This window comes from Triturus cristatus, chromosome 2_2 (genome assembly GCF_964204655.1).
Source record: "Triturus cristatus chromosome 2_2, aTriCri1.1, whole genome shotgun sequence".
Classification (NCBI taxonomy): Eukaryota; Metazoa; Chordata; class Amphibia; order Caudata; family Salamandridae; genus Triturus; species Triturus cristatus.
Genome location: NC_140582.1, coordinates 1,005,426,624 through 1,005,454,563, shown reverse-complemented (window position 1 = coordinate 1,005,454,563; position 27,940 = coordinate 1,005,426,624). Strand labels below are relative to the sequence as shown.

At 42.7% G+C, this 27,940-nt stretch overlaps 1 protein-coding gene across 3 annotated transcripts in view; it reads left to right on the top strand.

Annotated features, from left to right (window-relative positions):
* Positions 1 to 27,940, top strand: part of EVC2 (EvC ciliary complex subunit 2) — a 608,136-nt gene that overhangs the window by 213,378 nt on the left and 366,818 nt on the right. For all 3 annotated transcript variants that reach the window (XM_085642436.1, XM_085642435.1, XM_085642434.1), the window contains exons 10-12: positions 6,467 to 6,791; positions 10,760 to 10,999; positions 18,360 to 18,535. In XM_085642436.1, coding sequence (XP_085498562.1) covers positions 6,467 to 6,791; positions 10,760 to 10,999; positions 18,360 to 18,535 — 741 coding nt within the window. The remainder of the gene's footprint in view (positions 1 to 6,466; positions 6,792 to 10,759; positions 11,000 to 18,359; positions 18,536 to 27,940) is intronic.

The following is a 27,940-nucleotide window of genomic DNA, read 5'->3' as shown; positions in this document are numbered from 1 at the left end:
AGGCCTCGCATTTGCGAGAGTTGGAGCTATTGGCACTATAAATGACAATGCCTTTTATTCATTTGTCTTGAAAACCTGCAAGCGGTGCATAAACACGCACTTTGTACGTATAGTCCTTGCATACGAGAAGCAAGGCTGGCAGTAAAAGAGACTGCGAGCCTCTTTCTAACACAACACTGAAATAGTTAAATATATTACACTATTTATAAAGACACCTTTGTAATTCTGTGGTGAAAAAAATATCTTGATTGGATTAAAACAAATTGGAATACTTTACTTGGTGATGTGCACATTTTAAATATTTTAGCTGAAACCCTATTTCCAAACATTATTTATGCTCTATTATCCGTAAAACTAGGTGTTCGTGGGAACGTTGAGGCCATTTCAATGAAAAATATGCTAATAATCTATAAATGACAGTGCATTACCACATCATGCTTTAGCAATATATTTATGAAAAGTGAGTTTTTAAACATGAACTGGAAATTATACTGCTCCTGCTCAGATGACAATGCTATTAGTGAACTAAGAGGCAAGCCAGGGATCATGTGTACCCTATATATGGGCTCGATTCTTGTTCACATTGAGCAAACATTTAGTCTAGAAAATAAAGAGTTTTATTGTACAGCAGAAATAGCGAACTTGCATATTTGAAGGTGCTCCCTTATGTGATAATAAAGAAAAAGGCAGCTCCACAGGACAAAATATCTGCCAAGGATCACACAATTTGAGGCCAGTTCACAGGTCAAGACTGTTTTTAGTTAGGTCGAGTAGATTTTTCAAGTTACTAGACCTGCAGGTCTAGTAACATTTTTATGCTTTTTTGAGCCCTGAGTGCTAGTAAAGAAAACAGGTGCTGGAGCCTGGTTAGCTGGGTTCCAGCACACACTCAATCAAGTTGGTATCAAGCAGAAAGTTAGGGGGTAACCATGCAAAAAGGGGCAATTTCCTAAAGACCCCCATACAATTTGCATGCAGACTGCCATTGCAAACCACGTGTGAAAACAACACATAGCACACTCACTGTGTGCCATGCCAAAGTCACTGCAGATAATATATGTAAGGCACCCCTAGCCCTGAGTCAGAGTGCGATATATTACATGTGAGGGCATATCTGCTGATGCAGATATGACCCTGTGCTGCCTAGTTAATTTACTCAAATTCACGCCCCATGTTGTCAAGCAATATTGATAGATATGCTAAGCTTTCATTAACTGGTACAGGAAAAAACATTTAAAAGCCAATGCTACTTGGCATCCTCCAGCAAAAGAGTACTAAAAGAATGCTTTAGCAAGCACTGATAAAAGCCATTTTGTGTTTGGATAGAAATGTTGCCTCGCAACAAACTTTAAGTTCAATTCAGAGTCTAACCAGCTTTTGCTTCCTTTATATGAAATAGACGAAGGGTGCAAAATATAAAAAGACACATGCACACAGCCCTTGAAATTGTAGTTTCATTGGTTAATACGTATAAATAAAGCACCGATCACAACTAACATGATCACTCCAACAGTGAAAATCAAAGCACTGCTCCTACAATTTTCACCATTTCATCTGGTAAAACCTGAACATCTTCTCCTTATTTCTCTCTCCCTATCTTGTCCCTCCTCTCCTCCTTTCTGTCTATTTTTCTGTGGCTAGACCTGACTCTTGAGTAAGAGAAAGTGAAGGGGGCAGATAACAGCTGAAAGACAGAGCGGTCAAACTTTGGTAAAGTGATAGTAGAGAGAGGTAAATGAGGTAGGGAGTGACATAAGCTAAACAGAGAAAGATGAAGTAGTTAAAAAGATGTATGCGGAAAGGCAGAGAGAGACAGGCGTGGTTTTAGGATATGGAATACTATAGACAGGGAGGTAGTTTGAGAGACAGATGAGGAAGACAGGTGACAATGAGCTAAGCATAGGTGGATGCAGTATAGAGGGACAACATGAGAAGTGGTAGGGAAAGGCGTTCAGATAAGCAAAGTAGTAAAGCAGAAAGTATGGTAAAGAGTAAAGGGGAGAATGAGGTGGGGAAAGGTGAGGTAGAGTAACTAGAAAGCTTGATAGAGCGAGGCAGAGAGAGAAGGAGAAAAAGTTATGGCTTAGAGACTGTGGGTTGAAACAGATTGAGATGCATAGAGAAGCGAGACAAAAGTTAATGGCAGACATAGCAAGAAATGGATAAAGTAATGAGAGAGATGAAGTACCAGGAACAGATGGTGAAATGGAAAGAGGAGGTGGAGAAGTGAAGATGCGAACAGTGAGAATCAAAGGTGAGAGATGGGTGTTGGGTTAAGTTGAGGTATAGAGATGTGGTAGAGTATTGAGATGGGGAAAGGGCTGAGAGGTAGAAAGGTGACTTGAGAGAGAGAAGTGAAGTAGATGGAGGAGATATACAGGTGAATTGTAAACAGCACTGTGGTAGAGTGTTATGCACCAGGTAGAGGCAGAGAGGAGGTAGAACATCAGGAGGGTTAGAGAGGTATAATTCAGAAACTTGGGGTACAAGAGCAGCTGTGTCTTCACGCCTTTTCCTTTCTTGTCAGTGCGCACAGCATCAGACAAAAAGCATTGGCAAAGCCAAAGATCAACAAGAGAAGTAGTACTGGATTTGCCAGTGCCTGTTTTCTAATTGTTCCTTTGCATTTTATACGTCTATTGCACAAACGTGTACCTGAAATATCACAAAAAAGTATTTAATATTTTTTATGTACACTGTATAAACAGGTTCTCGTGGAGAAAACTACTTTACAAATAAAAAGTCAAATGAATGGAAGTGTACATGAAAGCAAATCATGCTCTTTATTTAGAGAATCAATCTCTATTACTCGCACAAGAACCTTTCCACACACTCATTCCACTGCACAATGCTTGCTTGCTGAATGAATATAAAAACATAAAAAACCCATGCTATGAAGTCATAAACTGCAACGAAAAGCACTATTGGGAGAATCACAGAAAAGTAATATGCTAAAAAATTGGAAATATCCTTCAACTCCTTAGGAAAGAACGCCCAAAAACCTCACAGCAAATCATGTGTACAGGCTGTGTTTTGTTTACAGATATACAGAATTGCTTAGTCACACTGTCAAAACAACCATGTTTTAGAAAAATGTAACAAAAAAAATTCACAATGGTGATAATGAGTTTACCCTGGTATATTAACACTCAGAGTGAAATTAATGTTCTCCTGTGCTTGTCGCGAGGGGGGTTGGCTTAAGAAAAGTTTGAATAGTCGCTGCCCTGCCTTCCTAATTAAAGACATCAAGCAGCGGTCAAGAATGGTCGCATTTGCAATACTACAAGGGGAGCGGAAAGAGAATATGAAAGGCGTGCCAGCAACTGTCATTATAACAGAGCCACAGACCATAGCATAGGAAGGAAAAACACGCGCACTTCCTTCAACTGAGAATCCTGCGAGGAAAAGACGAGTTAACTGCGCACCTCACTGGTGTATTATGCGGCGTTAGATCACAGCTCAGGCCGCCCAAATGGAGCTATCGCTTCACAAGGCAAACTCAGTAGAAGAAGCACAAACCATGCGAGCCAATGTCCCAGACAGGGTTTGTTTTTGATAAACAGATGATGAAAATATATGCTGTAGTGTGAGGTGCTGAAATGCGACAGAAAGCACTGGAAGGGAATGTTTGTGGAAATCAAGAAAGAGTTCAGAACGCATTAAGGCAGCTCTATACAGTCGAACAGCAGGACAATATAGGCAAAAAGACTCATGAATGTCGGATATGGAAGATCAAAGATCTGGCAAATAACGGATAACTGCAAAATCCTCTTACCATGTATGTTCTTGATCAGACCGTTTTTATGCAGTGGGCATGTATAAACGTTTGATAAAACTGGGGTCTTAGAAGACCCCCAGGTTTCGCTCTACAATGGTGTTGGGCAACTCCTAACGTTGGTGAGTGAAGGCAGAAAACGGAGGTTGGCGAGGGGCTTTCACTGACACAAAGTAGCGGTGTACAGGCAGCTCTCAGTGATAGGCGAAGGAGGGTGTCATTGGGCAGCAGTACATAGGCATTAAAGGTAAGTAGAAACGCTCTCAGCACACTACAGGGGGGCAGACATTACGGATCAGCAAATACTATGCACAAAATCCCTCTGCACCGTACGGAAAAATGGGTGGGGCTCGATCTGCATTCACAGCTCTGCACAGAATCAGATTGGTCCCACTCTGCAGTGACTACTGGGCGTGTGTTGCAGCAGATGGGCGGGGAAGGGACGCTGCTTTCACATCTTGCTTATGCCGGGTTATAATAATGCTTAAGTTGTGCACTGGAAGCAACAAGTTATCGGGCTGACTGCGAGTGCCGTAGTGGAGGTTTCTCGGGCCTCCCTGCCCTCCACCGGCAGCTGCTGGGACAGCTTGTGCACTGTGAAAGATATGCACAACCTGCCCATTGGTATATTTGCACTTTATGCCTTACCTCCGCCATATTTGTCGTGCCGAGGGTCACATTGCGGGTAACCAGGAGAGCCCGGAAGCACAGAAAACAGCACAACAGAAACAGCTTGAGTGTCTGCGAAAGTGGAAACCAGGCCCGAGTCGTCTGTGTACCGTCGCAGCCAATGGGAAAGTCCCGGAGGAAGACTGGAACATCCTCACAGCCAATGGTAGCACAAGAGGGGATGGAACAAATTTAGCCGGAGCCAACAGCAGTGCCGAACAGGAGGTGAAAAACAGCTAGGCCAATAGAAGCAGGGAATCAAACGTTTCACAACCAATGGCGGAAAAGAAACGAAAACAGAAGCAGAGAATTTGAATGGAACTATAATGAGCCGCCATGGTTAATATAAATCACATTTCCAAAGTGATGATTTAATTTTCCCTTCTACGGTACGCGCCCGGTTCACGCACATTCCACGCGGTTATTATCTTGAAAGACCCAGTACAGATTACCAGAGCTCAAATGACCCACTTTGCTTCACTAATCTACTTTTACAACGGAAACTGCAATAAGTGCTCGCCATTGCCTTGTCCACCCCATGCGCCTCTGAGCTCCGTGCCTGCTTCACAGCTGTGTGAAGACTTTTGTAAACAAGCAGATAAGAAAAGTCTTCACGACAGCCGTGAATCAGGCGAGCCAGTCCGGCAAAAAGCCAAAGGGAGCCAACGAAAAACCCTCCTTTCCAATGGGAAGCCAGAGTTTACCATAAACGTTGATGCTTCCCAATGGAAATGAGGGGCGGGGCTCGAGTCCCCTTCTAGAAAAAAGCTTGTTTACTATAGCTCTTGCAGGCGAGGCGCGCATACGGGCTCCAACGGCAGGTGAGACCTAAAAAGGGAATTTAAGTCTTGGCAAGGAGGTGATTTTGCTAAGTGGAATTGGCAGTTTAAAACTGCTAATAGGCTTAATGGCAGTCCTGAGACATTTTTTAAAGGACTTCTTAAGTGGGTGGCACAACACGTGCTGCATACCCACTACTAGTATTTTATTTACCAGTACAGGGTGTATGGTATACCACTTTACTGTGGACTTAAAAGTAAATAAAAAATGCCAATCGGGTGTAAGCCAATGTTACCATGCTTTAAGGAGTGAGTTTAGGTGTGCCCCTGCAGAGAGGGCCAGGTCCAACAGATAGTTAGGTACCATGAAATTATTTAAAATTTTTATAGAGAAGAGTTTTTGAGGCTGTTGATACTTTCAACGTTTCTGAAGAAGATGAGTACAAGTATGAATTATGAAGAGTTATACAGCAGCTGGACAGTTTATTTTATTGAGTTTATTTTTTTTAGTGAGGCAGATGTAGCAGTAGCAATTGTGAAAAAACCCAAGCATTAGCCATGTATAATTTTGTTAGTGCATCGCGTGAAGCATTCGAAAATAAAATGCTGGACTTGAAAACTCACAAACCCACCTTTTCAGAACTGTTTTCTAGTGTTCTGTTGTGTATCTGTTGTGTCTACATTTTTTACTATTACATTTGTTACTACTGATCTCAGTCTTGTAGCAGGCACTTTTTTTCTTATTCTACATATTGCAATACAATATACAACCCTCCTGGTGCACAGTAATAAAAACATAACACCTAGCAGATGTGCAGTCGATTGTAGATCATACAGGCAGCATAATCGTTCCTTTAAAGCAATTGACTCTCACATAAGACAAAACATTCACATAATTTCTGAAAGTTACTCCTATTTTCTGAAATGAATAAATTGTACTTTTGACTTCATGTACCTAAAGGTCTAGATATTTATGTAAAGCACTGGTGGTTAGATTTGAGGATGACAATGTTCACAGTGATGAGAAAAAAAGCACTATAATGACATAAAATTATAGCTGTTGAGTAGCTAACTTAAAAAATAAATTATCTCTTTCTACTGCCAACAATATTTGGTGTTGTGATCCACCATTATAAAGGTGAATGTCTTTTCTCAGCGCTGCTCCTTTTACGTCATTGCTGTTTTCTTCAGGAACAATGAGAGTACGTCTAAATCTCAGAGGATGCTTCAATTTATTTTTCAGCCGCGAGACCGCACATATGACTCAGGCGGATGCCTATTTAGAATCTTGTCGCATTCACGTATCCAGAGACATGATTGCTATATTGTTGAGAAACATGGCATTCAACAACAATTTCTCACAGCAAGAGGAGAAAAAGTTGCAGGATTCAATCAAGGAAAAGTGTTCCAAGATGGAGGCGACTCTGCATGAGGAATATGAGCGGAAGATGCTAGCATTAACAGCTGAGTGCAATCTGGAGACTAGGAAAGAAATGGAAATGCAGAACCACAGACAGACTGCATTGAAAGAAGAGACGGATGAGTTTACAAGGTCCCTAGGTGAAAAGGTTGGTATGGACGTTCACAAATACCTCTGAGAGTGAACAATCCAGTGGTTCTTTCTGTGCTTGCATTGCTTCTCATATAGTTCTAGTAAGTGAATGCATTTTTTAAATCCTGTTTCTTTCTGTTTTCAAACAGGTAATGTTCCTTGATAGATGTTAATGCATTTATAAGATCCATGTAGTAATAAAGATCGGTTTTATTTGAATTAAAAGATCAAATAAGTCTTTAATAATAATATTTTGAAAGTGTACTTGTTCCTAATTATCTGCGCTAGCATTGGCTAATTGTCTTGCATGTGAGGGCGCACAGAAAATGTTGGTTTTCAGGGCTTGAGAAATAAACAAGATGCGTTTCATGAGTTTTGGCCTGTTACTCAGGACTACTAGTAGTGCAGCTATCGTTGTATTCCTTTCTTTTATTTTGCGTTATCTAGACATAATAGTACATGAACACTTAGGTTGGTTATATTACATCTTTCAGAGGACACGTTACAAAATATAAGCAAACCAGAAATGTGGTTTATGATCTATGCCAAGTGTGGTGACACTGTAGGGCAAAGGGGTCCAGACACATAGTCTTCCCTTTTGCTAGGTGGGACTCAACCCATCGACAAAGAGCCACCACCAGTTCTCATAGGCTCACCTTCTACCTAAGCTATTACGTCATGGAATCCATACCTGGAGTTCCAGTGGACCAGAGTCCCATCATTCATGCATTTCTCATTTGTACATATTTTATGCATTGGGAAAGTTTGTGTCTAAAAGTGTGGAATATGCTTTGAAGTGGAGTTTCTGGTGAGTTGTTCTAGTAGGGGGTTGTTGGACTTGGCCATTTTTGCAGGGTCATCTCTGAACTTTTTGCCTTCCTCCTGTATTTTCTCTGACCTGTTTTTGTTGGTTTTATGACTCTGGGCACTTTACCACTGCTGATCAGTGCTAAAGTGTGTATGCTCTCCCTATTGTAAAGTATTGTATTGGATTAGTGACTCCATGATTGGTTCATTTGATTTACCTGTCAGACCCTAGTACAGTGCACCATGTGTGCCCAGGGCTTGTAAATCAAATGCTGCTGGTGGGCTTGCAGCACTGGTTGTGCCACCCACAGAAGCAGCCTGTAAAGTGTGTCTCAGGCCTGCCATTGCAGAGCCTATGTGCAGTCTAGTACTGCCATGCTGACGTGCACACACTTGCCAGTCCCTAAACCTTCCCTTTTCTTCATATCAGACACCCCTAAGGTAGGCACAAGAGCAGGGTGCATTGTAAGTATAAGGTAGGACATGCCCTGGTGGGTGTGGCATGTCCTAATAGTGAATTACAGCCATTCTCGTTTTTCACTATTGCAAGGCTACCAGTCCCCATAGACCAGAATGGGCAGTTTGATTATAACACCTTATAATCCTAACTGACCCCAAGAACATGGTAGAAATTCGAGTTTAGTATGCCTAAACTCAGAATGATAAAATACATATTTTAGTGAAGTTGGTTTTAACATTCTGTGTTTGAAAATACTACTTCTAGAAAGTAGGTAATTCCAGCTTGCCTCTGCTAGCTTGTGTATTGTGTGTCTTGTTTTGTGAGTGACAGGGGCTGGGGGATTCCAAGAGACAGGGTGAGTCAGCACAGGGCTGAATAGACCTATCTGCATGTAGACTGGTGGGAGGAGATAGCTCCTGGGTCTGAATAGGGCTGTGCCTGCCTTTCACAATGCTGGCTCCACCTCCTGTGATGTGTCTGATGTCCCTGGCCCACACTGTCAAAGGAAAGAAGGAGTCCTGTAAACAAAGTGCTCCAGGACTGCACAGAACTGGTTTGGACTAGGTACAGGCCTCTCTGCCTTCAAAGACAAAGGATTTGCTAGTATAACAAGCCAAACCTCTGCCAAGGAGAAGCACCAAAGGAAGCTGTAGGAGTTGGACTGCCCCCCTGCCAGTGTACTGTGTTGCTGGGTTGGCCTACAGTGGTGTCTTCAGTGCCAAGGAGAGGAGAAGGAACTTTTAAAGAACTTTCATCTTGCGGAATATTACTCCAAGGGCTTGATTTGAGCTTGCCTCCTAACCGAAGTCTCAGGGATACCAGACTTCACCCCTTCTGTTTGTCTGCATCTGGAACTTGCTGTTCTAGTTGCTACAGAAGGAATTTTGCAACACAGACGCCGGCGAGCGACAGTCTTCTACATAGAAGCCGTGAGCGCTGCTCTGACTTGCAACGTAGACCCGACGCCAGTCGGCGTGCCACATCGACGCCAGCGAACGACATCATAAGCCTGCCAAAGCCGTGAGTGCTGATCCGCCTTGCGACGCCGGCCCGACACCTGCTGCTGTGCCGCATCGACTCCGAAGCTGACCTCATCGCAGAGCCGATCGTCGACGTGGGTGGTCAAGAATCCATCGACATCGTGACATCGTACGGAACCGTGGTTTCGGCGCCATCATGACGTCACCTCCTCTCCGGTCAGGAACCAACGCAAGCATCCAGGTCCCAACGCATCATCTCCCCCGAAGCAAGCAACCGACGCCGCAACGCGCCAAAGACGCCGCACCTCCCCGACGCCATGAGCTGTCTTTGTTCTCGCTTTTCCAAGGTACTGTTCTTTGGGAGTCTGTTTTGACTCCGGGCCTGACGCCGCGCACTTCGCGGTCGGCGCCGTACTTTGGGATTTCTTTGACCTTGATGTCGTGATAACTCCAGTTGGGATTCTCTGTTGCTAAAGACTGCTTTTAAGTGAATAACCCATTTTTGAACTATTTCTGCTATCTTGAAGAAGTATTATTGATTACAGTATTGTGGATTTTTGTCGTTTATGGTCTTGTGATAAGTCTATATAAAGAATACTTATTTTTATAATACAACCTGTGTGGTGTCCATCTGTAGTGTTTTCACTGTATTACTGCATGTGTTCACAAATGCTTTACACACTGCCTCTGAGATAAGCCTGTCTGCTCGTGCCAAGCTACCCAGGGGGTGAGCAGGGGTTATCCAGTAGTGTAATCCCCTTTCCCTGACTTAGAAGCAAGGGTCCCTATTTGGTCAGAGGTACCTACCTCTGCCAACTAGAGACCCCCAGTTCTAACATGGGTCATTTGTATTTGCAAATGGCTGCCACTATTTATTCATGCGATATGTACGTGGGAGTCGAAAGACTGGGGACAAGACTTAACAAAATATGTTTTTTGACCAGTCATTTGTCCCTACAAATTGGAATGTTTATTAGTTAGAAATTTCCTCAGTTCTCAAACTCTTCCTTTTTTTTTCCTTTTTTTTTTACTAAAGCAAAGCTAAGGAGAATAGGATACTGTTGCATATATGAGTTCTTATCATTTCACTGTGGATAGTGGGAACACTGGATATTCCCATTTTTTATGAGACCCCTCAATCGAAATTGGTTACATAAGGGGGAATAGCACCCCCTTTGTGTTTATTGTGTTGTAGTGGAACACAACTTGTTAGTGCTCATGCCATCACATTGCCTGTCCTTTAATACCCACAACATTTTGGCATTTGGGGCCTTTGGAAAGTGGCTCGGAGATATTTCTACTGTACATTCTGTAAGAAGGCCAACATATACTGTCGTGGGCTAGCTTATCCTTGGCGTCCAAATCTGTATAATACAATACAAGATATTGGTATGGCAGACATGCACATTCCACTTGCTGATTCAAAGGGTATTATGAACTTAACTTCCATCTTGCTTAAAAACAAGCAGCTACGGGCAGTCAGCCATGCCTGCAGACAGAACATTCTGTTTTATGATTCTGTGCTCAGCAGCCAAGGGTCTGACCAAAACAGTCCAGTACACAGTTGACCTGATGACTGCCATTCACATTTATGCTGGCCATTTATATTAAGCCATATGTAAGTCAGCACAATGTCATTTTACTTTTCCTCTACGTAGTTAACCATTACATTAATGACATCTGCGTGAAAGGGTTTTGCCAATATTAGATGGACTGCCTCGTTATTTATCTTTACAGCCTGCTGCGGAATACAGAGCTCTTGTTGACAAACTCCATGAGAAAGAACAACACCAGATGAAAAGACTGCTGCTGCTGAAACAAGAGGAAGACTTTGCAAAGGTCCACAGGCAACTGGTGATTTCTCAAAGAACTGTACTGCATGAGATCTTTTTCAAACAGGTACAAGATTCCATTTCTGAGAATGAACTAAAGGTTGATGATGCCAGAAGTCTTACCCACATTTATTCAGAGGTTCAGGTAAGGAGATGCACATTTTAAGACTAAGGTTCCCATATTTTGAAGTTGTTTTAAGTACTTTTCGATAGATGTAGATTTTAGTAGATTCATCAAACTTTAGAACTCCTTTAAAGGAGTAAGTTTTCTTTACTGTGTTTGGGTAACTCTTCCACATCATTCATCTTACTGCGTGTTTGTGTTTTAGAGCATTAAGGAAAATATTGGAATAATGCACATGATAATACTGCTTAATTATAGTGTTTAGGGTGAGACTACTACTGACAACAACTAATTGTGCCTAACTTAGAGATGAGGGCTACCAAAGAAATATTGAAAGTTAACCTGTGGGAGCCTCGGATTGAAAATCCCTCTTAAATGTACTGTTCGAGGCACATGAGCTGCAGAATTCACATTGTGTGCATAGATCGCCATCTGGTGTTGGGCTCGGATGCTTGCACCTTGTTGTCTTGGAAGACGTCTTTTGTAGTCACGAGATAGGTGACTCCTCCCGTGGACGATAGTGTGCATGGGCATCGACTCCATCCTCAGATTGGTTTTTTCCGCCATCGGGTTTGGATGTAACTTCAGCGCTTCGGTACCATGTTATCCAACCCTTTTTGATGCGCAAACCATTGAAAACTCAATGGTATTGTTTTCTTTCGCATGCCTTGCAACACGCTAACTCAAATACTCGAGTCCGGTCGTCGACGCGGGCCGCTGGGCCTAACGACGTCTTTCGGGCCTACGGCTAATGGAAAGGACTCCATTCAAAAAATGCCCCCAGTGTGGAGCTAAATTCCCACACAGCGACCAACACAAGATCTGAAACCTCTGTCTCTCGCCCGAGCACGAGGAGAACACTTGCCAGGCCTGCGCCTCCTTCCGGTCCAAGAAGACTATCCGTGATCGCCAGGCCCGACGACCCGTTATGGTGCAACTGGCTGCACCGGTGCCAGAAGACATCTTTGATGAAGGCCCCGATGTTCTGGAGGCAGAGGGTTCGGAGGATCTAGACATCACTCCCGAGGCAGACGACTCTGACTCCTATGACCACATCACTCCAGGTCAACGAGTGAGTACAATTGACCCTGCCCCGACCTCACCTGAAAAAAAGAATGTCCCAGACTTCACTTGCAGGCTCCAGTCGTGACCGAAACAAAGCTTCAGAAGCCCCGCCCCCGGGCCCGGCTCCAAAGACAAAGGAAAAGCCTTCCGGCGGCTCGGGACTGAGCAAGCCGCACGTCCGTGCCCTACAGACACCATCAGCACCGAAGTCGGGAGCACATCCTACTCCCGCAGTCTCAGCACCGAACACCTCGGCACCAAAAGAACAAAAGGCCACGGATCCGATACCAAAACACTCAGAACCGAAAAAGATTTCCGACTCGACACCGAAGCGGAAGGATTTAAAAACCCCTTCAAAGGCTCCAGAGCAGAAATCTAAATCCCGCTTGGAACCGAAATAATCGGCGCCGAAAGCGACTATCGAAGAGGAAGAACTTTTTCTGTCGGATCCCATCGATCGGAAACAAAAAACTTTCTAAGTGGACCCAAAGACAGGCCATATTGTCAGCATTCCACACAAGAAGAGGACATTGAATACCCCACACATCCCTGAGGTGCCTGTGAAGAAAAGAGACTGTGCAACTTCACCCTTAAGACCCTCTTCTCCTGTTCTTCCGACTAAGCCTTCCTCTCCTCCAAAGTCTCCCATACTTCCCCTATATTCACCACCACCACAGGATGATGATGATGATTTATGGGGTGGGGGAGACAACAATGACCCTTTTACTGACCCTGATGATAACACAGACATACCACAGGACACAAGGGATGACTATGATGACCTAGTAGATCCTCCAGACCTTCCTGATCCTGATGCATACCCAACAAAGCCATCTCCCCCAGATGACATTATTGGCTTTAGTCAGCTCATTGATAGGGCTGGCCAGTACCATGGTGTTCAAATGCATTCCGACCCCACAGAGGAAGACTTCCTAATAGACACTTTTGCACAGTCACAAAAGACAGTACAAACTTTACCCATGTTAAAAGGCATCATTAAATATGCTAAGAACACTCGGGCAGCAAATTTCGATCCCCACCCAGCTGTTTCTATGCACAAGAGGAGGGGGAGCATTTTGCGGGTCTTCATTATAAAATGGATGGTAATAGAGTGAAACACGAGAGGATATATATATTTTCTTTTAAACATGGTCTTGCTTGGAGTGACAGATTAGCATGTCACGATACCCCTGAAGAAGGTTTTTTACCGAAATGCATTGGGTGACTTTTAATAAAGCGTGACGTGCAGAAACATTGTTCTCTCCTGTGTTTTTAAGAACAATGCTGAATGAAGATGAATATGAGGAAAATGAGTATAATGAATTGAAAAAAGCAAATGAACAAAAAGGTTATAAACAATGGATAAAATGGTTGAACAAGCTAAGTGTTTATTATGAATTTAATTCATTGGACTCGTTTAAAAAGGCTGTGCAGCTGGACGGGGATTGAAATTTGGTGCCCGACCCTGTAAGGGCTAGAATTCTCAATCCTCTGATTGATAAAAAATATAAACCCGCCCCTAATGATCCCACCTACATTAAGGGCCAACTTCCCTTAGACTCCCTGGTAGTGACCAATGCTAGAGAGCGTGCCAACTCTCAGACCTCCGGTGATGCTCCACCTCCAGACAAAGAGTCTAAATTACTAAACGCTTCGGGCAAACGAGCTGCCGCCCAGGCAGCGAATCACTGGAGGATAGCTAATGCGCAGGCATTACTTGCCGGGTACGATAGGGCTCATTACGACAAGCTTGAAACCCTAAAGCAGCATTTGCTTGACCAATATAAAGCCAAAGCTAATGATTTGATTCAGGAGGGCGAGTTAATAAAAAATGCATCAATTAAGTGTGCCCTTGATGCAGAAGACACCGCATCTAGATCCATCAACACTAGTGTGTTACTAAGAAGACATGCCTGGCTGTGCATTTCTGAAGAAGTGCAGACTACTATCCTCAATCAGCCGTTGAATCACAAACAACTTTTTGGCCCAGCCGTAGATACAGCTTTAGAAAAAATTAAAAAGGACACGGAGACTGCTCAATACATGGGAGCATTACAGTCTCCATCTACACGATGCTCCTTTCGGCGCTCCTTTTATAGAAGAGCATCCAAAAACATCAGTGCAGACACTGCATCTTCCTCATATAAAATCCCCACACAATCATCCCCGAACAAGGGATATTTTAGAGGTGGGTACAGGGGAAATAACAACAAAGGTAGAGGCCGAGGTAACAACAACACTCGCGCCTCTTCCACTAATAAACAGTGACTTCCCTCCACTCCCTCCAGACCATTCCACTCCGGTCAGAGGGAGACTCTCACAGTTCCTACCTGTCTGGAATTCCATCACTACAGACAAGTGGGTAAGACAAATTATCCAGTATGGTTACTGCCTGGAACTTACTGCAACTCCCCCCAACATACCACCCAAACAACGTCCGATGTCCACGGAACATTTGATGCTCCTGAAACAGGAAGTTCTCTCACTGCTTCAAAAGCATGCAATAGAACTAGTTCCCTTACTGCATCGAGGAACAGGAGTTTACTCCCTGCATTTCCTCATCCCCCAAAAAGACGGTACTCTAAGACCAATACTGGACCTCAGACCTCTCAATCTTTACATACAGTCAGATTATTTTCACATGATCACTCTTCAACAAGTCCTTCCACTGCTTAAACAAGGCGGCTTCCTTGCCACACTAGACCTCAAGAACGCCTACTTCCATATTCCCATACACCCTTCTCACAGGAAATATCTAAGATTCACAGTGGATGGCCAACACTATCAGTTCAAAGTTCAACCATTCGGGGTGACCATAGCACCCAGGGTGTTCACAAAGTGCCTTGCGGTAGTAGCAGCGCACTTGCGAAGGCAGCAAATCCATGTATTTCCATACCTCGATGACTGTCTGATAAAAGCCAAGTCATACAGCCAATGTGTTCACCACACTTATCAAACTATTCAGCTGCAACACAGATGAGGGTTCACAGTGAACGACACCAAGTCACACCTTCAACCCTCCCATCTACATCAGTACCTGGGAGCCACAATAGACAATTCCAAAGCTCTAGCATACCCCAATCCAGCCAGGACATCCAGTATGCAAACCCTCATCACCAAATTTCAGCCCCAACACTCTCTACCAGCCCGAGTGTTTATGCAACTCATAGGAATGATGGCCTCTTGCATTTTCTTTGTACCTCACGCAAGACTTCAAATGCCCCCTTTACAGGAATGCTTAGCACGTCTGTAAAACCAGGCTCAAGGTCAGCTTACAGATCTGGTGTTGACAGCCGCACACATCGCTCTCTGCAGTGGTGAAGCACACAAAACCTTTCCAGAGGGCGGCTGTTTCTAGAGCCAGTTCCACAGATAGAGCTAACAGCAGACGCATCACTCACAGGCTGGGGAGCCCAACTCCTAAACCACATAATTCAGTGCAAGTGTACCACTCAACAAAATCAGCTCCACATCAATCACCTAGAATTACTAGCAATATTTCTAGCGCTAAAGTCATTCCAAGTACATCTCCTCCACAAAACTGTCCTAGTCCGCACCGATAATATGACAGCTATGTATTACATACAAAAACAAGGAGGAACACACTCATTGCAGCTGTCTCCACTGACGCAAAGCATATGGAGATGGGCCATTCCACAAAACATATATCTTCTGGCAGAACATCTTCCAGGAGTGAACAATCAGATTGCGGATCTATTGAGTCGTCAGACTCCGCAGATACATGAATGGGAACTTCATCCGCAAGTTCTGCAACCCTTTTTCCATATGTGGGGCTACCCGGACATAGATCTGTTCGCCACACACGCAAAATCAAAATGCCCAACCTTCACCGCCAGGTACCCACACCCCTTGTCCAAGGGCAATGCGATATGGATGAACTGGTCAGGCAGATTTGCGTACGCTTTTCGTCCACTCCCACTCATTCCCCTAGTAGTACGCAAGCTCAAACAGCAGTCTCTCAAGATGATCCTGGTTGCTCCCACATGGGCACGGCAACCATGGTTCACAACACTAGTCGAACTCTCAGTAGTTCTACACCAAAAACTACATATCTCCTCAAAGCTGCTCATGCAGAACCATGGAGAGATAAGGCACCCAGATCCAGCACAACTGAATCTAGCAATCTGGCTCCTGAAATCCTAGAGTTCGGTTACCTCAACCTACCACCCGACTGTATCAACATTATTAAAGAAGCCAGATGCCCCACTACAAGAGCTTGCTATGCAGCTAAATGGAAAAGATTAGTCATTTACTGCAATAACAAAATTGACCCGCTAGATGCTTAATTTCAAAACATCATTTGCTATTTGCGGCATCTACAAAGATGCAATCTGGCATACTCATCTATAAGACTGTAGAGGCTTTTCTATACTCGGCTCCCTTGGGGTGGCTTGCCCTTTTGCAGGGTAATATACTCTCACTCCAACACAGACTGATTCGTTCTGTTCATAGATCATGTGTTCCTTCCTTGGCCTGGATTGTAGGGTGTGAAATCTATTCACGCTTTTTCCCACCATCCCGCTTTCCCCTTCTGCATTGCCTTGTGGTCTTTGCAACCTCAGCGGCCTTTCCTTCAGGTCTATTGGCTGTGTACATTGTGGATCTTTGATTGGGCTTGCGACGTCTCTTTTTGGTGACGTCTTGTGGTGAATTCTCCTTAATCTAGTGTTCCGGACCTGTTCTCCTTCACAGTTTTACTTTCAGGATGTGGACTTTCTATCCTCTGCCAGGCTGTTTTTCCACATCCTTGTCCCCCTTTAACGTTGATTGATCCTTCGCTCTTGCGGGGCGGCTCTTCAGAATCACTGCTCTGTCTCACCTTGTCAATTTCTTTTATTTTTTCATCATTTTTGCACACTGTTCCCATATTCTCACAGTTTCTTGGTGATGGCTTTGCGTTCTGCACGGAAATATTTCTCCGACGAAAACTGACATCAGCGCGCCGGGAGGGGCATATATGGCTCTACTGGCGTCATGTCCGGGGACAACGTCAGGGCGGAGCCGGACGGCGCCGCCCCCCCGGCGCGCAGAGGTGCTGCTGCAGGAAACGTTTTCCGGATCCAGTCTGACGCCTGGGGATATTCTAAGTTAAGGAATCTGCGGCTAGACTATGTCTCTACCAGATACATCGTTACCGAAGGTAAGTAACTCGTTCTTCGGTCTACAATGGGAGAAATTCAAATCATTTGTTTTTATATGTAGCACTTCATACCTCACCTAAGATTTCTAAGTGCTTTAAATAACAGGTGTTACTGTTACCCATTTAATGTTAGTCACCTTGCCCACCTTGGAAGGTTGGAAGGCTTACCTAGCCTGCCGAGACTCCAACTCGCTGCTTATTGCAATGACAAATATTAATCTCACCTGAGCTAGACTTCTGGTCTAATGGAAAAAAAGAACACGTTCATGGCTATTCTCAAACAGATTTACCTCCCTCAGAGCACACAAATGCACTCACTCCCTTTCTAGACTCGATAAGGAATGGGCACACCATCATATTTCATTGTTGCTCTCTGTAGGAGAAATCTTTCCCAATGAGCATCTGCTGTCAACAGGCTGATGTGTGCATGCTGGACAGGGAGTGCATCTGGAAGTAAATGACTGGAGTCTTATGGTGATAGTTTTGGAGATGGTTCTTTGGACAGAATTCATCAGGCATAGTATAGTATACTTTGTTGTTCTATAAATTTGAAACTGCAAGGAATATTGTTCCTTTTTAATAGCCCTTCAGATGAATGCAATGCACATATGCCGGATGAATTAGCAAAGCTTCTTCGGGAGGTGACTTATTTAGTATTCCCAAAAAAGCATACAGAATAATGAGCATTAATTAATGTCATTCATTAATATCATCTTCATTTCAGCAGACTAAAAGTAGTTACCTGTTCCTAATTTGCAGCATAAATTTACCATCTCTCAGTGATTGTTTGATTTGTAAGTGTCTTTTTCAAAATTCTAGAGTTTAGATGTCTGGATTCATTCAGAATCAAATTGTAAATTATGGTCCAGAAATCCAGTCACTGATTTCATTCTTTCATCTTCTGTCAACTCAGACTAACTGTTCCAAAATAGAGTAACTGAGAAGGATTAGTCTGTTTTTTGCAATGGTAAACCTCTTTTAAACTACATTCTTGTGAGGTAATAGGGCAAGCACTTACAGGTACTGAACAGTCAATGAATTTGTTAATAAATTAATACATAGTAATCCTTTAAAAGTTCTCATGTTTTGAAAATTTAAAATGTAATCAAAATGTTATCATAGTCATAAAAAACAGAAAGCGTGTTTATTTTCCAGGAAGAAATGGAAGACCTTATGGACTTTTTTGAAGCAACTATGAAATGTCACCTGAATAAAAGGTTTGCATATAGAAAATACCTGATATACAAGTTGCAGTTAAGTGAAAAGCAGTCCCGGTGTCTCCTGAATACAGCTGCAACTCAGATAGCAAGCCTGATTAATAAAATACAGAGGTAAGAAAGGTATCCTTTTAAACATTAAAGCCCAAAAAACTGATCATTCCTAGTAAATTTAAATATGTTTGTTTTAGTAAAATATCTGTACACAGCTTGGTACAGCTAAAATGCATTGGAAGTACACAGCTTTTAGCAGCTAAAAATGGCAGAGTGTTGTGCTGTTTGCTTTTATTGTGTTTTCTTTTAATTAGCATTGCAAGAGTACAATCCTTGGAGAAAGTAATTGATATATGAGATGAAGTTCATGACCTTATAGAGGAATAAAGTTAATGCACTAGTTCCTTTTATAAGGTCATGGCATTCCGAGTTGACTTGTAATATCCTTTTAAATTACAACAGAGGGTATTTTATTCTTTATAATATGTGGTCACACCATTGCCCTTCTGAGAAACTGCTTAAATATGTGGTGTTTTGCTTTGTGCTCCATCGTGGTCGCCTTGAACGTATGACTTTATCCCAGTCCAATGCCACCAGAGAACCTCATTTGGGGCTTTGGCCTTTTGGCTCTACTTTTTCCTAAGTTTTTGAAATACCATATCTCTAGTCTGCTGAGTGGATTTTTGTTGTTCTGGTTTCATTTTATTTGTTAATGTTTACTTTATTTGTCTAGATTCCTGTGGGATGTTTTCTTGTGTTTTCACATTATTGTTTGTGTGCTGCATAAATACTTTACACTTTACCTCTAGGTAAGCCTGACTGCTTTTGAAGCAAGATACCAGAGTTAATTTGGTGACTTCTTATGGTTCAGTCTGACGATGATTGTGGTTGTTACTTGAGTAGGGTTTCACCCCGTCGACCAATAACCCAATTGATCACATTTGGTAGAGTAAGAGCATCTACGGAATTCCGCAGCACTCCTGCCCTTTCAAACTCATGGTATCCATTACCTATATAGAAGAAGGGTAACTGCATGGTTTCTGAATTTGGAGCCACTGCTGGCTGCATCACGAGAAACCTCGAACCTGACAGCCTAACTTCTACATGTCCATCAGCCCATAATTGCAGTCACCCGACCCAATTTAAGGAGCAGCAACAGTCACTAGATTTGCAAGGCTGTGACTGCCATGCAAAGCATGACAGTCTTCTGCAGGGAAATCCAACAGTTGCCCCAAAGCTCAGTGAGAAGATATTCTGTTTAAGAAACAAACACCTTCTTTGTTTTTTGTTTCTTGAAAACAAATGCAAATTTTTGCTGAGCAGGTGTCTTCTCAGCAAAGTTCATTGCCTTCAGTGGAGATGCAGCACTTGTGGTTTCACTGAAGGCACAGAGATTCTGCTTAGTTAGCGGGCATCTCAAAATTTGATACGTGATCCTCCACCAAGAGTGCGTGCTATTGTCTCTGCTGACCCGACGGGCTGATGTACCTCACACCACAGTCTATTTGACTCCTACAATCCTACTTCTATCAGAAGGAGAAAAGCCACAAAGGAATTCCATCAAGAGATCATAATGAAAGAGGTGCTAGCTCTTTCTTTTACATGCATTCCCTTGACCAATCTCCATGCAGTAAGTATATAGATATGTGACATCCTTTGTTTTCATTATAGCATGATACACAGTTAAAAGAGCAAAACCAAAGGAGATGATAGACGGAGTGTTGAACAATGCAAGCACTCACCCCTAGTCAACTGATCTGGGTTTAATCCATCATCATTCTTTAGATCACTCCGCCACCCCAGTTCAGACATGGCCATATGCAAATCAGTCTGACCCTGTGCCTCATGAGAACAGTCCAGCCCGAACTGCCAAGCCATGTCTTCCCTGGACCGGAAACGAGCATCCTGGGACCAGTTTCTAGCCAATCAGCCAGACTAGCTTGAATCCAGTGGCAAAGTGAGCACGGGACCCACGTCTGGGCATACCCTGCCAACTTAGGGCGAACAAAGCAAAACCAAAGGGGATGATGGGCAGAGTGTTGAACAATGCAAGCACTCACCCCCAGTCAACTGATCTGGGTTTAATCCATCATCATTCTTTAGCTCACTCTTCCACCCCAGTTCAGACATGGCCATATGCAAATCAGTCTGACCCTGTGCCTCATGAGAACAGTCCAGCCCGAACTGCCAAGCCATGTCTTCCCTGGACCGGAAACAAGCATCCTGGGACCGGTTTCTGGCTTTACAACAACCATATCTCCAACACTCACACAATGATTACCAGCTGCTTTTCTCATGTCAGAATTAACCTTCCAAGACTTTTGCTTAGACAACTCTCTTTCTTGTGTGCGTGCAAGATCTTCATCATAATTTTCGCATCTTGCAAGACTCTCTTTAACCCTTGATGGACAGATCAGAGTACAGGGCTTCTTTTGTTTGAGCAGTTCAAACGGTGTGAATCCTGTTGCGGAGTGAGATGTGTATCTAAAAGCTTCAATGCTTAATTTAACCCTTTCTTTCCAATCCTTTCCCAAACTCATGGCGAACTGCATACTCTCTTTCAACATCATATTAAATGTCTTGTGGGTACTACTAGTTTGGAGATGGTAAAGGAAGCATTGTGTGTGAGTTATACCCCTTCCAAAAATGATTCCTTCCTCACACAGTCAATTGAACCCCTATGACCAGTAAGAAATGGCCCCTTACTGCTTTGTTTTCTGAACACATTAGTTCTAAAACCTAGCAACTGATTAGGTAGTTGTCATTCACCACAGCTACCTCTTGCCACCGAGAGGACATATCCATTAACACAACAAAGTAGATAGCACAAGAGCCCCCTTGTAACAGCCCTAAGACAGCAAAAGAAATTTCCTCTCAAGGACTGATCAGCAATTCTGTACACATCATGGGAGGTGTTCTAGTCTTTTTGATCATAGCACTGTGATTACATTCTACACAATCCTAAATTCCTTTCCACAGTCAATTCCATATCTGGCCTTCAATAATCCATTATTTGGTTTTGCAGATTCCTTGGTGACCAGCATGAGCAAATTCAATCAAACCTGATCTTAAGGTGACTGGTCAATCCTTCTTGCAGCACGAAGAAGGAAACCCTCATTTATGGAAAGGTCCTTCCTCACTCTCTCAAATAACTTGAGATGTTCCAGGTTCCTACTATTAGTCCACCAATTATGGACTTTTTATCACCTAACTCAGATAACCACTCACTTTCTGTGATGCACCCTTCAGTAATCGAACAGACATTGATACTATCCTCTGAACACCATTTATTCATGACATTCCCCACTTCCTAATAGTCCCTGACTAATCTAGAAAGGCAATGAGTAGCCTTATGTAAAGCAATCTGTGAGTATTTAACAATAATCTGAACAACCCTTATGGCTACTGTCCGTTTAATAAACCTAGACAATAAAGAAAAAGGTCCTCTTCTGCCAAAATCCTATTGCAGAGGTTTATATTCTGAAAACCCTTAAAGTTGATACCTTACAGAAAGGTCTTAAGCTTCATGGTGATCTAAAACACAGCTAAAGATTCCCATCTGGTAGAAAAATTGCATTATGCTTCAAGCAAACCCAAGAAGCGCATTCAGTGGTACATTCAACTCCTCTCTTTTCCTGTTTTAATATAGCCCCCAGACATTTCTCATTGACATCTGTTATATGAGCAGAAGGAAGTCCTGGTTTGACACTACTCAACCTAGGAGCTTTCTGTAAACTATCATAACACAAACAAATTATGCATAGTACTCCTTATTTTTAACAATTGGTGAATGACGTCTGTTTTACTAACAAATGCGGGATTAAACCAAAGTAGAATTCTGTCCATCCCAGAAAGGTCTGCAGTTCTTCTTTTTTATTTGGAGTGTGCAGAATTTGAAATTGTTATTCAATTCTATTTTAAGTTTAATACCTTCTCCAGAAATTATATGACCTAAGAAATTTAGGCCAGTTTTTGCAAACTTACACTTTCTAGCATTGAGAGTTAAAAACCTTTTCACTAAGGAACCCCAACAAATTTAGAAAAAAAGCAAGATGTTATCTTGGAAAAATTCTATACCAACCATATTGTCAAACAAACAAGTCATGGTCCTCTGAAAAACAGATGCAGTGGAGTACAATGCAAAGCCATGTGATTAAGTTGGAAAATATGAAAAGCTATGATAAATGCAGTTAAGTCTTTGAATTCCTCTGACAATCGGATATGATGATATTCTGATTTAAGTTTTAAGGTGGTAAAATAACTCCCGCAGCAAGGACACTGACAGTTTCTATGATATTAGATGAAGGATACCTACCTGCAACAACTCTGTTTTTCAAAACTCTGCGAAAAAGTCAGAGCTTGATGTCGCCATTGCTATTATCTCTGGAGCCAACCACTCAGTTGACTCCACCTGCTTAATGATTTTCTTGGCACACAATTGATCAATCTCAGCCTTGGCAGCATTTCAGTTCCTCGCTTTACTGGCCAGCGGAATAGCATTCTCTTTCAATCTGATGTGATGGGAATATACATTATGGCAACCAATCTTATCAGAAAACACCTTCAAGAATAAACCCACTGTGTCACCTCCCAAATCTGTAACATAACTAACTTGCAGTTGACCTACAGAATTGTGATCAACAACGATAATAATATAAATAATAATTGTTGATGTGGCTCAGAGAGGATAGTATCTCTACATAAAGGAGCATAAACTTTCCCTTTTGTGACATTACTCAAAGTACCCTCAATCGGCTTCCCTCCATTACGATATGGTTCCACATCTGGATCTTTGCGAGAAGTTATATTCTTAAACCTTTCTTCATAAACTTTGTCTGATATTAATGGAAGTCTGCCGCCAGAATCCATCATACTCACATTACCCAATTCAGAGTAATGATAGGATGAGCACAGTCTATTTCACTCACACAGTTTACATCATTCTTCATTTGCAAGTCAATATTATTGAATTCTGCAGTAACCTCATTAGTTTTGACGGTTGATATTTGCCAAATGCCCTTTTCTCCTACAGTTTGTACAGAGGAACTTTATTTGCTGGACACTCCTTATAATTAGCCATGTGAACATGATTGTCACATCGATAAAAAGCTCATGTGGCCTTTGTGTTTTTCCTAGAATGTACAGATAGCTTAGCTTTAAAACCAATAGCATGAACAGTAAAATATTTTGGCTTTCCTTCAGTTATTCAGTTATGCATGCAAGAGAATAGTCAAATTGTTTTATGACTGAAAGAATACATACTATTGCAAAAATGAATAGTTGCCGTGTAGGTAGATCCATTAGGATGATGTTTAATGTTTTTGTTCTAAACTAACAATCAAATGCTTACAATTCAGTTTGCAGTGAGTGCTATAATAATTACCTAGTCAGTTTGCATAGACGAGACAACAGTAAATTGGATTTTGATGTAATAATACATAAAAGAAAATTACACAAACGTTTTATCATCTGCCACATACCATTCATCTCTGACTATGCCATAATCGTTGTAGTATAACAGAATTTCTGGACCTGAACTTGAGAGTCGGACATGGACAGTGTACGTATTGAGGAAATATGAATTTTGTGATCAGTTATGTCCCCTATCGTAGACCCCAACGGCTCCATGTGCATGCTACAAGTACATGTATGTTCCCTCCAGTTCCAGCTTTGAAGACGCAAATATATGTGCGTCCACCGTCAACATGTCCTCTTTCAGATCCACCATGAATGAGTCAGATATTCCATTCCTAAGTATGAAAGGCCACCGACTTTATGTGGTTCACTTTCCACATTTTACAGATTCAGGCGAGTAGGCCCTGAATTCTGCCATCAAGCTTTTTCTGCTTTCTGTCTCTGGAAGCTCCAGCCCGAGCCTACATCTGTATCCATGAACTTTGTCCTACTCCCTGCGCGGCTAACGGTGCCTGATCCAGCCTGTTGCCTGCCAAAAACTGTATTTCACCTTCAAGATTATCTGCTTCGCTCCTCATCCGATGCATTCCTGTCTAGTAGTTTAGGTAAACATTTCTCCAGCTACCGTGCAAGGGGCCAGGCCTCACTGTCCTCGTGCAAGTAATTCATAGCCCCTGTTACCATGGAAGATTCCTGCCCCCTCGCATCTCATGTAGACACTTAGACACCCGTACACGCACTAACAGTCAGTATAGAATAGATTCCGTCCGAGAGGCCTTTCCTTTTGGATAACACAGTTCTTTAAACATAGGATATTAGATATGATTTGGGATTAGGTTGACATAACCCCCAGACTTCTGTCTCCACATGTAGAGCTAAATGTCAAATCCCCTTCACCCTCTAGTTGCACGTCAATCACACGTCATGCGGCTGCGCGCGCATCTCTGCCAAATATTTCTGCTGACATTGCAGGATTCTCTTATGGATCCACCCATTTGTGACATCATGTTTAATGACGTATTTTAGTTACACCCATGTTTACGCCTTTTTTGGTTACGTATGCATATTTTATCTCTCTTATCAACTGTTACGCCTCCTGCATCTGTTACACTATAATGCATTTCCTATAAAACTGATTACCTGTCAATAATGTATCGCCTTCCTTCCTGAACCCTCATGGTGATGGAGTGTGAAGCCTGCAATTCGAATTGTATTTCCTTTGTAGAGGAATAAAGCCTTTTACAACCTCTAATACCACGGATTCTGCCTCTTATATTTACTGAGTTATTCTTACTAGACTTTACTGCATAAAAAATAGTACCGGTAATGAAATATTTACCACAGAAATTGGCGCCCGAATAGGGCCACTTTCTCATCTCACGCGCCGGAGGTGCGTTGCAGGCCCGGTCTCCTGCCACAGCTGAACGGACAAAAACGCGTACCTGCAGGATTTCCTGTATCTCCCTCCGGCCAAGCGGGGGTGACTGAGGCTGCGATCAACACCCAGACGAGGCGGTGAGAAGTGCGAAGTATCCCGACCAGAGCCTAGCTGAGAGAGCAAGATCCGAGGTATACAGAGGCCCACCAGGTTCCGAAGTTCCGAGTCCAGTCGAGTCGAGTCCAGTCCGGTCCAGTTTCAGTTCCGTTCCGAGGCCTTCCGTTCCGCGCTACCCGGTGAGTACCATTGTCGGGGAGGCATTTAAACGTGCACATAGTCTGTGCCGGTCAAGACGGGTTTGGGTACACAAATCCGGTCTGCACTGTTTTAGCAGTGTATCTGTACTGTTTAGCAGTATATCTAGTATGTCTTGCATATAATTAAGTATTATTTAGTGTTAGTATTATGTCAGTAACGAGTTTATTAGTTATCATCGTTCGTTAAACAGTCAAATGTTAAATGTTTAATACGTTCTACATATTGTGGTGTGAATGATTGTTCATTATTGTGTTTACTGTATTAAGTGTGTTCTAATAATAAGATCTAAAAATGCCACTCTTTTCGAAATTAAGACAGATCAAAACCAGAAAAGGGGTACTCGAAGAAGCTGTTCCCATCCCACCTAGGGACACTCCAGGGTACTTTATGTATCATAAGCATGGCCTAGATGCCGTGTTATTTCTTGATTTATGGTTGGACTACACCAAAGAGTTACCAGAGAGTCAGAGATGGCCCGCAGCGGGGACCTGGGATGCAGATTGCATCATGAGAGTAGAAGAAGAATTATGGAAAAAGAAAGCCAGACAGTCACAGAAAGATGCCATTGAATTATGGCGTAAAGAATCATATAGACGTGCAGAAAAAGCGCTCAGACAGGAAGAGAAAGGTAGGGAGAATTCAAATAAAACCCGAGAAAATTTATTAATAGAGGAAGGTACCCGAGTAAAAACAGAACAAGTAGATAGACAAAGAAACACTCTTATGAATGGTATGTATCCTCTTCTGGCCGAAGGACTACCTAAGGCTACCCCGGAAATACCAAAAGACTTGACTCCTCCATTGCTCCCGATAAAAGCACATCCCAAAACAGCAAAGGACGTTTTCCTTTCCTCCTATTTAGATGACGTAGCTCCCGAGTATGCTAATACCATACCACACACACCGCTTGCCGATGGTGCACAACACCAAGAGCATCCGTCTGTATCCCCGCAACAACAAATTCCTACGCCCATTCCCACGGGTCCGACCGTTTCTACTGTTTTTCCCGCATCCACAATTTCTATCCTACGTCCAACGAATCCTTTCTTGTCCAGCACCTCAGATGGTGCTACAGGAGGTACGACAGACATGTTTGCCACACCGCCACGAAATAAACAGACCCTTAGAGATTTAGCACTCCAGCGTACACCTCAACTAGCGACATCCGACATGTTTAAAGAACAGCTTGTGGATTGTAGATACGACCCAGTACCAGGTAAACAGGACAGATTGCTCATATCATCACTACGTATACGACGAGCTACATTGTATTTAATGACGATACCAGGGATGGTTGAACACCTAGACGATATATATCGCTTTGTCCAAACAGGGCGAGGTCCAGAAAGTATTATCGAAGCTATGGAATACCAGAAAGTGGATGTCCAAAGACAACTACTACGTTTTTTCATAAACTGCGTGATCAGGAACCAAGACAGGCCTGGGGCAGATCATGAAACCATGCAAAAACTTGTCAAATGGGGTCAGAATATATCAGACGAGAAACATGATAAACAGTCATGCATAGTAGTTATGTGTCGAAAGATCCGCAAGGAAATAGAACGAATACATAAAGAAAGACGAGAGGCAGACAGAATTGAATCAGAGGAAGAGGAGGAGCAAGAATCAGAACAATTAGAAACGATAGCTTACGTAGGTAGAGGAAGACCCCATAATAATACTAGAGGCTTCAATGATCCGATATGTTCGATACGTCCAGAATGTAATAGACATTTTCAAACCCCTATGTTAAATACAAGGTCCCCTGAACACCTATTCCAAGCCGCTGATAAATTACTCCGAGACCGAAGGGGGTACCATATGCTCGATTCCATGGATGAACAAGAATTAGCCAGGTCAGCAGTACAATGGGCTGACAGCCCCGACAAATACAGTGATGATGCACTAGCACACACGTTTCTGAATCTTACCCCAGACGAACAGCGTTTAGCTGGTATATACATGATTCAACACCTCCTTATATTATATAAAAGCCAACACTCCGATCCAGGACCCTTACCTGACATATTGATAGAACTACTCACGAATAAATGGAGAGGGTCAGGTACTGATTTGATTAAAGAAATTCTAGAATTTCGAAACCAGTATATAACTTTCGTGTGCCCAGAACACGTTTCAGTTCCCACTATGGGAAGAAAAATGTATCACATAGATAGACTGAATCCGTTACGCGAAGTACACCCAATCCGGGGTGAAGGTAATAACTTTACACGCGTGTTTGTATACACGCCTATAACTAAAATCGAATTATTAGAAATGAAGAAAGTAGTACCCAGCCATGACAAGGATCCAGCAGGTTTCCACCGTGAGATAAAAGACATGCTACTCATGGGAGAGTATACCTACCCCGACATTATGAAAATACTGAAAGTGTTAATGCCTGCCGGTGTTTA